The following is a 14,379-nucleotide window of genomic DNA, read 5'->3' as shown; positions in this document are numbered from 1 at the left end:
TCAGTTTTGGCTAAATAAGAAATACAGATCCCAGGGAGGCAAAGTAGTATAAATAAGAAAAAAAATTATAAATATTAAGTCTAATAAATACTAAACTACAAGAAAATCAAAAGTAAATCAAATAAATTTGTAGCCAAAATTATTTGGCTACAAATAAATGCATAAACCATGCTTCTAATTTTCTTCATTTCATCACAAGTAAGTGTATTGTTATTAAGAAACTTGGGGGTGTAAAATGCAGTTATCCCTGAGCACAAGCTCACCGAAAGATGAATTCTGGGGGAAAATGATCAGGAATTCAGTTGTCCAAATAAGCATCAATGAAGACAGGGTAGTATTCATCGCAGATGCAGTGTAAGCCACGTTATTTTTTGGCTACATAAAACAATTTCCTTCACACCTCTTTCTGGCAGCTGTCTCTGAGCAATAAGGCTGTCAGTGCTTTGAGACTGTGACTTTTGAGAGCAGTTTAGCAGTGTGTGTCCTGGAGGACACTGTGCGGTTGGGTTTGCAAATCTGCAGATCTGCCCAGTGCAGGGAGGCTCTGGATAGCAATGGGTTGCATTAAGCCTGGAGCTCTCAGAACTGCAGAAGAGTCCAGGACCACTCTGAATATATGTATGCCCCTCCTATTTATGAGCTTCTGTGTTGAATGAGGGTGTATTGGCTTGCATGGCAGCACACATGCCCAGCAGGGGTTCACCTGCACTGTCCCTCCCTTCCCTACATCATTTGTACTCTGGCTGTCAGATTCTGCAAGAGACATGCTTTTCCCACTGCATCCCATTGGTGCTGGATCCACACAGCGGGGATGTGTAAAGCTTGTGCTCCTGCTGCTGCCTCATCTCTCCCTGCAAGCAGGAGTGCTTATTAGCTGCTCTGGGGTGGCTAATCTCCCAAACCTTTTTTATTCTTTGGTCTGTGCAGCTTGATTATCATTCTGCCTTGAGAAAGCTTTCCTAGCAAAGATGCCACTGAGGTTCATCAGATCCAAGTACGTTTGGTTTGGTTTTGACAGGGTTTTGCTGGGGAGCTCCTCATTGCCTCAGGCTTAGCTGCATGTGTGTTTTGGCCATAAGGTAGGCCAGCAGCAAGTGGAACCTAACAGCCATTTAAAATGTTATGAGAGACAAAAGTAACACAGCTGGTAATATTCTGAAATATTCTGTAATATTCTTCAAATAATTTTTTTAAGCATTAACTTTGAGAGGTTAATTAAACCTCTCAATAGGCTTCTCATTTTCTACAACAGCACTTGGGGAAGGATGATAAGGCTGTTTTTTCTCACTGGAAGGTGTTTAATTAAGATATGTGTTTTAGTTTAGACATATATTCTGTAAAATAAAACACCTGAACTCAGCATTTTTTACTCACTTAAAAAATATGATTATGCAGGTAGACAATTCCAAGAACACTCTTCCATTGTTAATTAACACAAAAACCCAACTGCTGAAACTTATCTTTGTGATTATCTTTTAGAGCCTTCCATTTCTCACTTTCTCTTAAGCTAGTTTTCTTTTGGTTTGTTGGACAGAAGCAAGAGCAGCTTTCAATACCAGCAGCTCTCTACCAAGGATGCCGATGGGACCTCTGCTTAGTGGGACTACGACTGAGGGGTGCAAGGAGAGACAGGCAGCCCTCGAGCTCAGTAGTTCCAGGGCTGTGAGGGTTGGTATGAATTTCTCAGCCTGTGGCTGAGCAAGACATTCCAGAGAGAATGGGTTATGGCTCTTCAAAGGCTATTATGTGGATTAAGTCATGAGGCATAAAGATCTGGTATGAGGTGAACAGTCACTTGGTCTTATCTCTAGCCCATCAATGCCCATAATAATTGAAGGCTATTATTTGCAGATTGTGGAGGAATCACTGTGATTGAAGTATAAAACCCCTGCAGGGGAAAAAAGTGTCAAATATCCTAAGTCAAGACCCTGCAAGGAGGTCTGAAATAGTTGAAGTCCTGTTGATGAAAAGTTGCGCAGTACCTCTGTCTAGCACTTGCTCATTAGCTTTTGGGGGCAATTAAACATTTAAATGGAAAGCATATTGCATGGGGGTATTGTTTGCAATTATTAAAAATATGTGGCGTATGCGTACCTATTATCACGTGTTTCTCTAAATTGCAGCATATCTCTGTATAACTAATAATCTCTCTAGAGAATTTTTTTTATTTCTACATTTGCGGAATCTAAATTCCATTCTCAGATGTCAGCTAAGCACATGAAAGGGGCATCTCAAAGGCATTCAGATGCTAAATCAACATCTAACTGGTTTTCTAAAAAGCCCCTGAACACCTTGGAATTGTAAAGTCTGGTCAATGGAAATCAGAGTGTTAGTCAGCTTAGTACTTTGGACAATTCCCGTGATTGCTTCACCTTTAGCTACCTAAATGTCTTTGAAAACTGGCTGCTGGAAACTGTAGAAAGTAATTGTACAGGTCACAGGGTGCGGGAAAAGGCTTTCAGTCTCCAAGACTGCTGCCCCTTGAGCAGCACTGAGTTGCACTGGAGGGTTGGACTCGGAGTTTAGATGTGAAGCAAAGCTGCCTTCACAGTGGCACTTCCTTCCCCTCTTCCCTCCTCCCACTTTGGTTTGTTTCCCACAGCAGTGGAAAGAAAGAATGGAAAATGAGGTGGGTGTCTCTATCATGTGGTTATTTATTCCCAAGATTGGATGGTGAGAAGCCAAATCTAACTTCAAACAATCTCCAATTTATATCATTTTGAGGGAAATACAGATTTGACAGAATTTTCAACTGCCATTATGAATACTTCTTTGAGCTACAATTTCAGTTAGAAACTTTCTGAACTGAAGCCATTCCCACACAGCTCTTCTCATTTCTGACTGTTGCGTAGAATTTTAGATTTGGTTTCTTAGGCTGTCTTTCATGGATCTGCTCTCATTTTTTGGTGCCCACAGCTTGGAAGGCCTGTGGCTGCCTTAACAAAACCAAAGAAATAGCTGAAAACAATACCCATCACGGGAAACATGTCCCACACAAAGTAGGAAGGAACAGAAGAAGGGAGAAACAAATGGAAAAGAAGCAAAAGAACCTCAATCTCAGCCTTTGGCAAAGAAAGAACAATACATGACTGATTTGCTCAGACTGTTTCTGCAGGAGGACATGATTTGTCTTGTCCCTGTTTTATGCTCATCCGAAGAAACACAACTGTTTTGCAGTATTTGCAGTCTCTACTCAAGAGGCGAGTGAGACTGGAATAGCAATGGGATTGCCTCCAGACAGAAATGCGTTGACCAGCACTGTGTGGGAAAGCTTGAAAAGCTCCTTCTTGGGTGGTAAATTGCAAGGCAAAACCTTTGGGCTTATTCTTTGGTTTAGAAGTGGAAGGACCCTGTTACAACAGGGTTGCTCTTTCCAGGACTGTCTGAGTTGTCATGTGCTTGTGATGCTTCAGTCCACGAAGCTCACTTGTGCAACAAGGAATGAAGAAAGGTGCAGAATACTGTCACCTGTGTGAGAGTAAAATGATTTGTGTTGTCATTGTCCAGACATTGTCCCTTCCTATCTATGTTGATGGTAAATTCTCACCTCTTTTGCACAGTGTATCTGCTCAGTTTGGGAATGGACAAATTGCTACAGCGGATCTCAGTAGTAACTTTCCAGGTACCTAAAAATGACTGGTACTGTACCTATTAGAAACCCTTAATCAAATAAACATCTAATAAACCTTAAGGAGTCTATTTCTTCCAGATCTTCCAACATGTAGAGGATTGCTTATGCTCTGTGACATGAAGATTTATGTCCTTTTTAAAACATAACCCTTCTAATAAACCAGCAGATATTCCCTGTATGGTATGTGCAACTTCCCTGTCATTAACAGCAACATATTTATATCCTCCTGTGGCCAAAACCCTCAGTACCAGGAGAGCAGACGAGAAGAGGGATCAGAAGCAGCTAAAACACACCCAGCCATTGCAGCAGAGAGTTGGTGGTCATCTGTCCTGGACAGTAATGACATGTAACAGTGTTAGCATCATCAGAGGGGTGTTAGTGTCCTGCAGCCAGTGTAACAACTGGGGTGAGCCTTTGGTACTGCCCCAGGGGCCCTGAAACCCCGCACTGCATTCACAATGTACCTGAAGAAGGGGCTTGCTGCCCACCTCTCTGCAGCAGAGGAAGGGCCTGCAGCCCACAGCTGACTATGGGTGTAAACTGCCTTTGACTGCAAGTCACATCAGTTCTCTGGCCTTCACTGAGGAGATTGGATTTGTGGGCTGGACCCCTTCAGTTGCCACAGCCAACCTCAGCAGGTATCAGACATGAAGCCCAAAAGCTCTGCACTCAACTCAACTCTTCAGGAAGGGTCCTTCCAGTCTTGTGCCTAACTCTGAGAGGAGACATCAGATGCATGTTTTCAGTGAAGCATTGTTTCACGCACAGTAAATCACAGTTGTCATCCTGCAGATGTGGTATAGAAGCATAGACTTAAGCCTCAAATTCATACAGTCTTTCCTGGAGAATGTATTTCCTTTTTGTCTTAGCTTTTGCTTCTGGAGAGGAAGGCACAAGACTTTTGCTTTCCTTGCAGATGCAGGGAATCCTTCTGAAAGTTAATCTGAGTTCAGCTGTTTGCAACAGTCCTTATTTTACTAGAAGGTGACTATTTACCAACTCACTGAAGCAATTTGCATTATGCATTCTGATGCATCACATTTCCTTGCTGGAATTGGTTTTGCACGTTTATCACAATATTGTACTGCACTTTAAGGTTACAATTCTTTACCTCTTTAAATGGCAGCATTTTAGAGAACCCTGGAATTGTACCACACTGAGGAATAAACAGTGCAAAATAAAGTATGTCTTTCAGAAACGAGGAAGAAGAGAGAAGTTTCCGCTTTTCTTTGCAGTGATAGCTTTCCTCTAGAGGCTCAATCCAGAATTGATTTCCCGTTCTAATCAACGTGAGTCTTTCCACCCTATTGATCTCTGTGTGTTTTGAGTTTGGCCTCAACGTCTGAAACAGGACTGTGGTAAATGCCAACATTAAACAAACTGGTAAGAGATTTATCTTGGACTGGTAAATTTTCTTGACTGCAAGGTAGGATGGTTTCAGGATAGAGCAAAGCACACAGGTGTTCATTGCTCCCACAGAGGACAGCTTTGCCATCTCAACTTTGCAGCTTGTGTTTATTGACAGAATACATATACAGGAATATGTAGAGCGCTTGCTGTGGGAAAAGCACGGAAAAGCATTGGGTGTTTTTCTTAATAATGGAGAGAAAGTATACAGAGAAATCTTTGAATTGTATTTGTTTTGGTCTGGTCTTGGGATGGACTGTCAGCCTGAGCATTGGGTATTTATTTTTCATCATATATAAAAGGCAGTGCCCATGCACAGTGAGTTCTTGGCCTCATCAGACCAGTCATCTCATCCAAAAGTCCATAGAAGCTTTTACAAAACATTTTGTTATGCTTTCTCTGACCTTGCTCTATGGGTATACTGTATTCAAGTATACATGTTAAAATCCACAGTATTCATTAGATAAACCATCTCAAGAGCTGTCTTTCTGAAACTTTGATTTTTCCACAGCTGCAGCCAAAGGCTGTGCTGGGAGACATTTGAATGGTTGAGAGACTAGTGTCTGCCCTATGATATAGAAATATGGCAGCAGACTGCAGAGAAGTTGTATAAGAATAGTCCCCTGAATTTCTGTCCTCTTGCAGAGGGCTTTTTTAGGTATCTCCCTCAGAAAGACAAGATGAATTCAGAGAAGTCCTAAGAACAAAGCTGCTGCAAAAACATATCTTGATCCCAGGAGGTTTCGTTTTTAAGAAGGAAGGGCAATTATTTAAATGGAAATGTAGTCTTACGGAAAGATAGCAATCCTGGGTTTAAATCTTCCCTAGATCTCCACACTCTTATAATAAGACAAGGAAATATTCGTTTACAAGCTCAGGTATAAACCCTTTGTGGTCACAAGCTGCCCACCATTCACTGTGCTGCTTTCTGCTGGCAGATCCTTAGAAGCTGTGTCAGTGCTGAGCTGGACTTGGAGTTTCACATGTCATGTTTACTCTCTGGGTGATCAGGCTAAGAATGCCATAGATCAAAGCCTGTTTGAACATATTTGAGCCCATACCAGTGAGCAGTTTTCTTTGTATCACAGATTCTGTGATGGAACAAGCTTTATCTAACCTCATATGTGACAAACTTCATGGTCTCTGACAAGACTGTATTTGGAATTAGCTTTTGGGTTGTTGCTTTTAGGTAAACTAATGAGCCATTTAATACTGTGCAAGCTAAGCATTTCTGCATCTTGATACACTTGAATTTTATTGAGGTTCTTGGTGTGTGTTTAAGTTGTGCAAGCTGTAGGATGACTGTAAATAAAATCATACTTTTGGGCAGCTAGTATTCAGTCTGATCCACAGAAGGTGATGAATAGATTCATAGGAGACAAAAGCTTCTTCTCCCCTCCTCTTCAACCCAGTGAAAGATGGTGGAGCAATGCATCAGGGAAGAATAGTGTAAAGACTTGTGAAATGCACATTGTACCTGTGAGTGCAAAAAATATTAAGTGTATGAATATATTTAGTCTCTTGACCTGGTGCACTCTTATAGCAAGATTACCGAACAAAAGCAAGGCAATGCAGACTCTTTAACATTTCACTTGTTACCCTTAACAGGCAGCTGCTCTGTATGGACAAAATTCACTGTATCTCCTCAGGCTTTGCTATAGGCAATACCTCCCATGTTGCAAACATGGCAAAATTACTTTTATCTCTAGGTGTTGTTTAAGCCAGCAAGCATATTGTTGAAGGTGACACTGTTCTACTCATGGCATCATAAATATGAACTCTGAGACACAATTACCGATAAAACTCATTAGATGGGACAAAACCAAACCAACATCACAAAGATGAAACAGATAAATCATGCTCAAAATTGCAGGGAAAATATAAAAGCCCATGACTTGCATGTATCCAAGCAATAACCAGAGAGGGCTTCAGTGAGAAGTGGCACCCTCTGAGACAGCGATGTGTACAAATCTCCCGCTCCCAGACAAAGAGAAGGAAGGAGAAGATGGGGGAGGAAAAAGGAAATAAAAGATAAGAAAGACAAAAGGGTAGGCCTGTTAGTCGTTTACTCCAATTAAGCCAGCTGTACTACTCCAAAGTTCAAGCAATTAAAGTCACTGCCTAGGTTTTGCCCCCCCGACAGCATGACTTCAGGATTTGGATTCAGGGAGCAAAAAGATTTGGGCAAGTAGGCTTTGCTTTTGATACATTACCTGACTTGTTAAAAGCAGCAGTGTTTGATTAAGGATCTTTTTAATTGCCTTTCACTAGGCTGATGTGTTCATCAAGCTTTCCCTCTTTTCTGCATTTCATCCTCACAGCCCAGTAATTGAATATCCGGGTCGAGTTGGGAAGGGAATTTTAGCCACACACTTCTGGAGCCTCAGTGAAGAGAACTGGAGGTTGCCATGGCAGGGCCTTGTATATGCAACTTTAACTCTTTGTTGATTTGGTTTTATAGCTTTTAAACTAATATTTATTGGCTCTCTGGAAGTTCAGGAGGGAAGTCCTCTTAAATCCCTGATAGCATTTCATTATGGTCATAATTATAAAATGTCTTGTAACTTTGGGGAGTGTGAAAGAATCAATAGACTACAAGACAGCTGAAGAAGAAAAAGGTCTTGTGGGTCACCATTTATTTCTGTACCCATCTGTGCCCCCCTCCTCCAGACCCAAATTGCTACTTGTGCTGCTGGATATGAGGAGAAAGATTATTAGGGTGCTGGGATAAGGGAAACATAACAGCAGTGCTTGTGATTATCAAAGCAGTGGGATATTTAAGAAATATTATGGTTTGCATTGGTTGCTGAAAAACAGAGGAGCCATTCTGTGGATTTTCTTTGTGGTAGGAATATTAAAATAAGAGCACCAACCTTACTGAAGATGAAATGGCCCATCATAATCCAAAGGGTGAGTTCTAGCACAAGAATAGTGCTGTATGCAAAACTTTTGCTCTTCAAGAGGATCTGTACATTGGCAAGTATTTGCAGTAGCATAGGAATTAAATTGCAGAATTATTCTTTGATTATTATAATTTTTTTCAGTCTGGGTGAGATTTTTCTGAGCAATTACTTTTAACTTGCAGCATTCAGATCAGGACGTGAAGTTTGTCAAAGTCAGTTGTATTCAAATCTTGGGTTTTGGTTCAAACTTCTATAACTTCATTAGATCTTACTTACAACTTTGCCATGCTTAAAGCTGAGTTTTAACTTCCATTCTCTGCATCCTTTCCACTTGCACATGATTTTTACTGCATAAGTTCCTTGGGAGTCAAACTTGGTAGCCTCTGGATAAGAATGAGGATAAGGATCAGTCGAGCAATGTGCTGATGTGCAGACATCCCACATAGGCTTCTGTATGAGATTGGCATCCAGTTCTTCATCTGATAAGAGCCTTGAAGGACTGGTTCCTCCACCATAATGCAGAGTGAGAGAGAAAGGTCCTAATGCCTTTACCACTTTGTACTACCAGAATAATGCAGCCTTAACTGAATTATTCCATCTTCAGTGCAACTCCTCCCCCACCAAACTTTTAAATGCACAGAAGTAAAGCTGTTCAAAAATAGAATTTTCCTCCCATGGGAGATTTCAGCATTTCAAAATTACTTTCTGCTTTAAAATCAGAAAGTAAGTTAAAGCAGAGGGCACTTAATTAAATTTTATCTCAAGTTTTGAACTGAAATGTTTAAAGGGAAAAATGTGCATCTTAAGTAAAATTTAAATAATTTGGTATTTTAAAATGGAAAGTTCATTTGGGCAGATATTTCAAAATTACGGGTAAATTTTTCTGTGTGTGTGTTTTGTGGGGAGGTGGGGGGGGGGGAAAGGGTTTTTCCACTTTGGAATGTTGAATTTGATTCTTTGTTTTAGAAAGCCAAAAAGGTAACGGAAAATTAACATTTTTCTGCTGCTGAATCTTTGAAACTTTATTTTACACCATTACTGTTTTTCAGTCAAATTTTTTGACTGGGCTTTATGCTGAAGTCAGTGGTCTGGGAATCAAAATTTTTAATGTCCTGACTTGTGTTCAGTTAATACTTGGCACATTTGCTTTCATTCCTACACTAGTTTCCATTAATTTTCTTGTTGAACTTATCTGGGAAGGGGAGGGACTCTAAAAGACAAACGCAGTTGTATGTAACTGCAAGTGATATCCAACAAGCCCAAATCTCCTTGGGTTAAAGGGTGAAACTCCACTGAAGTCAATGGAGCTTTAAATATTGGCACCAACAGAAAATTTGTCCCATGGAGTGCAATTGCATTGTCACATCTTGAATGCTCATTATTCTCATGATAGACATTATTAAAGGAGTCCCTTTTCAAGCACTTACACATTTATTATTTTCAAACCCCATTTCCTCAGAGAGGTCAAAAGCTCTTCTCATCACCATAGGGAGCCCATGGGAATTTTGGCATTCTGAAATATAGCAGGTATCCAACTGCATTAAAATGTTAATGCCTTTTTTTTTTTTTTCTCTTTTTTTAAACCATGCTTTGGTTTTGTCATGAATCAAAAGTGGTGGAATCAATTATTTTTTGATTGGAAGGAAAAACATTCCACAAGGAAAAGTGTCACATTAAAATCAGACTGCTTCCAACTAATCCTTAAAAGAAATTCCCCAGTGAAAAGACACTATCCCTGATTGCGTTGTATCACCAGTGTGATGCTATGATACCATTTTTATACCATGTTTCTGGCAAATTTTGTTATTATCCATGCAGAAAATAGATTGCAGATCTCCTCTGAAATCCTAATGTTTTCTCCTGCTTGGCTCTACAGTAAAGCTGGAGTTTTCCCGCCTTGCCTATGTTTGTATTTTTCCTTAAGAGAGGAGAACAATGCCATTATTTACTATTATTTGTGTGTGTTACTCTAGAGTCCCATGTGCAAAGTATTGTCAGACTCCGCAGCTGCAAATAACCCCTGCCTGAAGAGCTTTTGGGCTATAGTCTGTATGGCTCCTGTAACCTGGAGCTAGTTGTTTGGCCCGTGGGCAGGTTACAGTCCTGGGGCTTCATGCATAGGGTGAAGAATGGAGGAAGGATGCTTCGTTGTCTTGCCTGCACGAGCAGGGAGTCCCCAGGATTAAATCCCTTGCCCCAGCTTACGCAGGAAATCTGTGGCTGATCCTGAGGTGGAAGCCAGATCTCCTGCGTGGCCCCCTTGGCCCCTGACCCATCCATCCTTCCTCCCCAGTGTCGTGTTGGCCACCAGCGCAGAAACTTCTACCCGAGGAATTTTCCATTGAGTTCTGCTGCTGATGAGTTTCTTTCTCACCAATAGGTGGAAACTGACAGCCCGGTTTCTCAGGTGACACAAGGAACGGTTCTGCCATCCCAAATGAGGCAGGAAAAACATCACGCAGAACAAGGAATTTTCCATAAGAAACTGTACCATAGCAACTGAAAAAGACGTTGAAGCACATTACACTTTCTCAGCTTGTTGCAACCTGTGCTTTGATGCAACAGGACATCAGAAAAGCGAAGACTTGGGTTTTTTGTTTTTCTTTTCCTCACTTATTTATTTGGCCAGGAGAGTGATTGCTTTAACTGGTGCTGCTTGATCATAATGAATTTATTGCAAAATTGTGTAACCTTTCCACATCCGTCTCCAAAGTCTGTGCCAGAGCGTGTGTTCTGGCATGCATTGTCATGCTATAGCTGGGGAGGGTGAGGGAATTACATCTGCAAACTTCCATAAGAGATCACAAGCTTTTGAAATTGTAGGATAACTAACCAAATGGGATGCAGAAATATTTCCAACAGGCTGGCAGCTGTGCAATATGTGGCATCGAAATAAAGTTGAGTCACTAACAAGTAGTGATAAATAAGCTAGCAAAAGTTTCTGTCTTTTTTTCTAAGCATACCCCAAATATGATTGTCTAGTGTAACAGAAAAAAACATCACTGTGCAGAAACAAGTGGCTGTGGCGTTGGTTTGGATATGGACAAATTCTTGCTGTACTATGGATAGTATTTAATGAAAATGTATAAAACCTTTAAGGGCAGTCTTTGCAGGACAGATGTTTAGCTTGTTCCTGAGCAGTTGTAACAGGCTGTTCAGGATGAAGAAATCTAAATTAACAGGACTTAAAATGCTTAAGTGAGAAAACAGGAGAAAATCTGATTAGCACTACTGATCAACTGAGGTCTGGAGATTTCCTTTCTTTTGAACTGAAGCAGTTTATTCAGTTTCCTTTTCTTTTTTTCAGAGTTCATACTGCACCCTGCCCATATTTAATCTCTCCCTGTGTCCCTTCTCAAGCCCATCAGCAGTTCAGTCTTGTGCTTCTCACTGGAGGCAATAAACTCCATGGTGCAGATAATCCTCCTCGCCTATATATCTGCAGATACGAATTACCAGGTGGAAAGCTGCAGCGTATAGTACATTTGCCATGTATGTACCATCTTTTGAATTTCAGAGGTACTTCTCAGGCAAGATGTACCTCTTTTCTGTGAGACTGCTTGTTTCAGGTTCCTTTCAATGTCAGTGACAAGCTCGTCAGTGATTTGGGAAAGTTGTACCAGACTTACGCAGAGCTGGGCTTGAACTAAAAATGCTGTACTGGAGCAGGAGTCATCATGGCTACCCTTAACTAGGGCTTTCAGCAAGGTCCATATGTGAAAGCACAGCGCTTCTTGTGCAGTAGCAGGGATAACACAGGTTCTTGAACCTCTTGCTCCTAGGTACTGTAGCTAGCTTTCAGCTTGGTTAATTATGAGCAAAAATACCTTTTAAAATAGTTTCGAGAAGAGATTTTTCCCAATGATGTAGTTTTGTTGCTTAGCTAGAATAGCCTTCATTAGGATGCAATTTAACATTTTCCTGAATTTTCACAACAACTGGCATTTCTGATGCCTGCTTGGCACAATACGAAGGAAAATTATTCCAGTAGCTCCTGTTCAGAAATCTTTATTTGTTTACATTTATGAAGGTGTGGAAAGGGAGCTGCAGGAAATAGGTTTGAAGTGCTGGTTGTGGTATGTTAATCCCTGAGGGCCTGTTTATTTTTATGCAGGATGGTACATAAATTCTGCAAACTAACAACATACAGACTGGAATAAGCAAAAAATTAGGACACTTAGCTAAGCAACAGACCTCACATTTTCTTTTGTTTGTGGCAAGGTTGGGGTTTTTTTGTCTTAAATTAGGGGATGCTGTGGGTTTCTTAATTGCTTTCTTCAGCAGCTTCTCTTTGTGACTCTTAATCTAGGACTCCACTGAGTTTCCCAGTGTACATTTTGTGAGTGAGAGCAGGATTAGTTTCATGGCATGCAAGATAACAGTGAAGGCATTGCAAGAGAAACAGTGTTGTAAATCTTTTTTCTGAATGTATTTTTTTTCTTTCCAATTGCTTTTATTTTTGACTGTGTTATAATGCACTTAAACTTCAAGGAGGCCAGAATCTGTAAAAATAAAAAGAAGTATTCATTGCTGCCAAATCCATATCTGAAGAGTTTCCACTTGAGATTTTGAAATTTAAGAAAGTTATGAGAGCAAGGAGCTTGGGCATTGTTTTCAAAATATACCAAATAAGAACTTTGATGAATACAAAACTTATACTTTATAGTTTTGTGACACTGTCCAAATAGAAAGTAATTAATATTTAAACACACACACACAAAATCAAAAACAGCTAGGTAAGCATTTCTGACCTTATTTTCTAGGTGGGGGAAACAATGATAAAGGGATTCACTCAGAAGAAGCCTTGTAGGGGTTGTTTGCCAAAGTGCTGATGAGAAATACCTTTTCATCTCTGTGTGTGTGTGTGTCTAGGTTTCAGAAGCAAACGATGTTGCCTCTCTAATTTCTCTGTAAGGAAAAATGCAAATCAGTAATGGTTATTTTTGCAGTTAGAGCCTGTTATATTCTTGGAACATGGCTGAATACCATTATCCTATCAAAGAAAATGTTACAGCAAGGGAAGAATAAATGTGACAGATGTAATGGTGAAAGCAGCACAGTAGCCTATAAGTTAGTTGAGAGTTGTGCATGAGAAAACTTTGGAAAAGCTACCCGGTATATCTTGAAATTGGTTGTAAATAATGTTAGCTTCTGACCCTTCCTCTTCTGCTTAAAATTCTGATCCAAAGGGCAGGCCAGAAACATAGAGTCCTGGAAATTGCTTGAGAACCATTTTGTGGATGTTGGACTACCAAAAGGCAAAGTAGTCCTCCAGCTCTGTAACTGGCTTCAGAGCAGTCCCTCCTAAAAGTAGGTCTGTACCTGCTCTCCTGCTGGTGGTGGTCTTGCAGGAGGCAGCCGTTAATCAACACTCCTTGCAAAGTGGTCTGTTAACGTAACCTGGTGAGATCTTGTCCGTAGGACTAACAATAACATTCTGTGTACCTCAGTGTTTTAGCTGAGTGCAGACAATGTGCATATCAACAGGCAACACCCATTTCCTTAGCTGCAAGTGCCAGTTCCAAGCAACTTGAGACAAAAATCCAGCTGCTTCACTGGTAACAATAAAAATGATGGTAATTTTTAATATTTCCTTTACTGATAAGCATGTGGGGTATTCTGCTATTACAGTTCAACAAATGTAGTAGTCATTTGTGTTGGTTACTGCTGCTCAAAATGCTTTCCAAGTACATGAGTATGTAGGCAGCTGGTATTTATTGCTCTGGGAGAGAACTTGAACTTCAGAAGGAAGGGGAGAAAATACGTACATTTTGCGTATCTTTGTTCTGTGCAGGCTACAGTTGCTGTAAATATCATGGTACACCGTAGCTGGAATAAAACAGTTTCATTTTTTAAAAGCAGTAGTCATATAGATGCTAGGTGAGAAGAGAACTTTCTGGTCCATGCATTTTTGGTTTCTTGCAGAGACTGCCAGAATTACATTTGCATTCATTTCAGTCTACGGCAAGTATTACAGAAGATTCAACTGTAAGTACTTTCCAAATATAAAGAGCACAGGGGAGAAAGGTGACTATGATTTATGGTGACATCTATTAATCTTTTACAGAATATCGTACATGTGTACTAGCTATCACCATAAAATTAACTGGTACTAATTGGTCAGAGCTGCCAACTCAGTCTGCTTATGAGTGTAACACTCTTCTTTAGGTCATGTTCGTTATACTGACATTGCATGTCAGATCCTGAATAAAGTTCATTCAGCCATTTCTGCTGTTCTTCTTGTTTGCCCTGCTATGTGTGTTTGCTGCCATCAGCGAGAGTTCACATCTCAGCAAAGACTGGATCTGTGTGCTTTGGGAAATACGTGTCTCGGGTATCTGCCCAGTGGCCACTTCTCCAGCAACAGCGGGGCTGTGGGAGGGCATCCTTTGATTGAATCATGCCTGGTGTGTTCCTCTTTTTTGGAAACTGACTGGA

The 14,379-nt window shown here is 40.6% G+C and overlaps 1 protein-coding gene across 3 annotated transcripts in view; it reads left to right on the top strand.

Moving 5' to 3' along the window:
• Positions 1-14,379, top strand: part of NTRK2 (neurotrophic receptor tyrosine kinase 2) — a 200,211-nt gene that overhangs the window by 124,781 nt on the left and 61,051 nt on the right. The window contains exon 13 of one of the 3 annotated variants that reach the window (XM_075078495.1): positions 10,322-10,873. The exons of the other annotated variants lie outside the window; for them this stretch is intronic. Coding sequence (XP_074934596.1) covers positions 10,322-10,332 — 11 coding nt within the window. The 3' untranslated portion in view covers positions 10,333-10,873. Of the gene's footprint in view, positions 1-10,321; positions 10,874-14,379 lie in introns of those variants that run through there. 3 annotated transcript variants of the gene reach the window in all.

The sequence above is a fragment of the Phalacrocorax aristotelis genome, chromosome Z, assembly GCF_949628215.1.
Source record: "Phalacrocorax aristotelis chromosome Z, bGulAri2.1, whole genome shotgun sequence".
Taxonomy (NCBI): Eukaryota; Metazoa; Chordata; class Aves; order Suliformes; family Phalacrocoracidae; genus Phalacrocorax; species Phalacrocorax aristotelis.
Note: the sequence above shows the minus strand (reverse complement) of the source record. Positions and strands in the feature narration are given on the sequence as shown.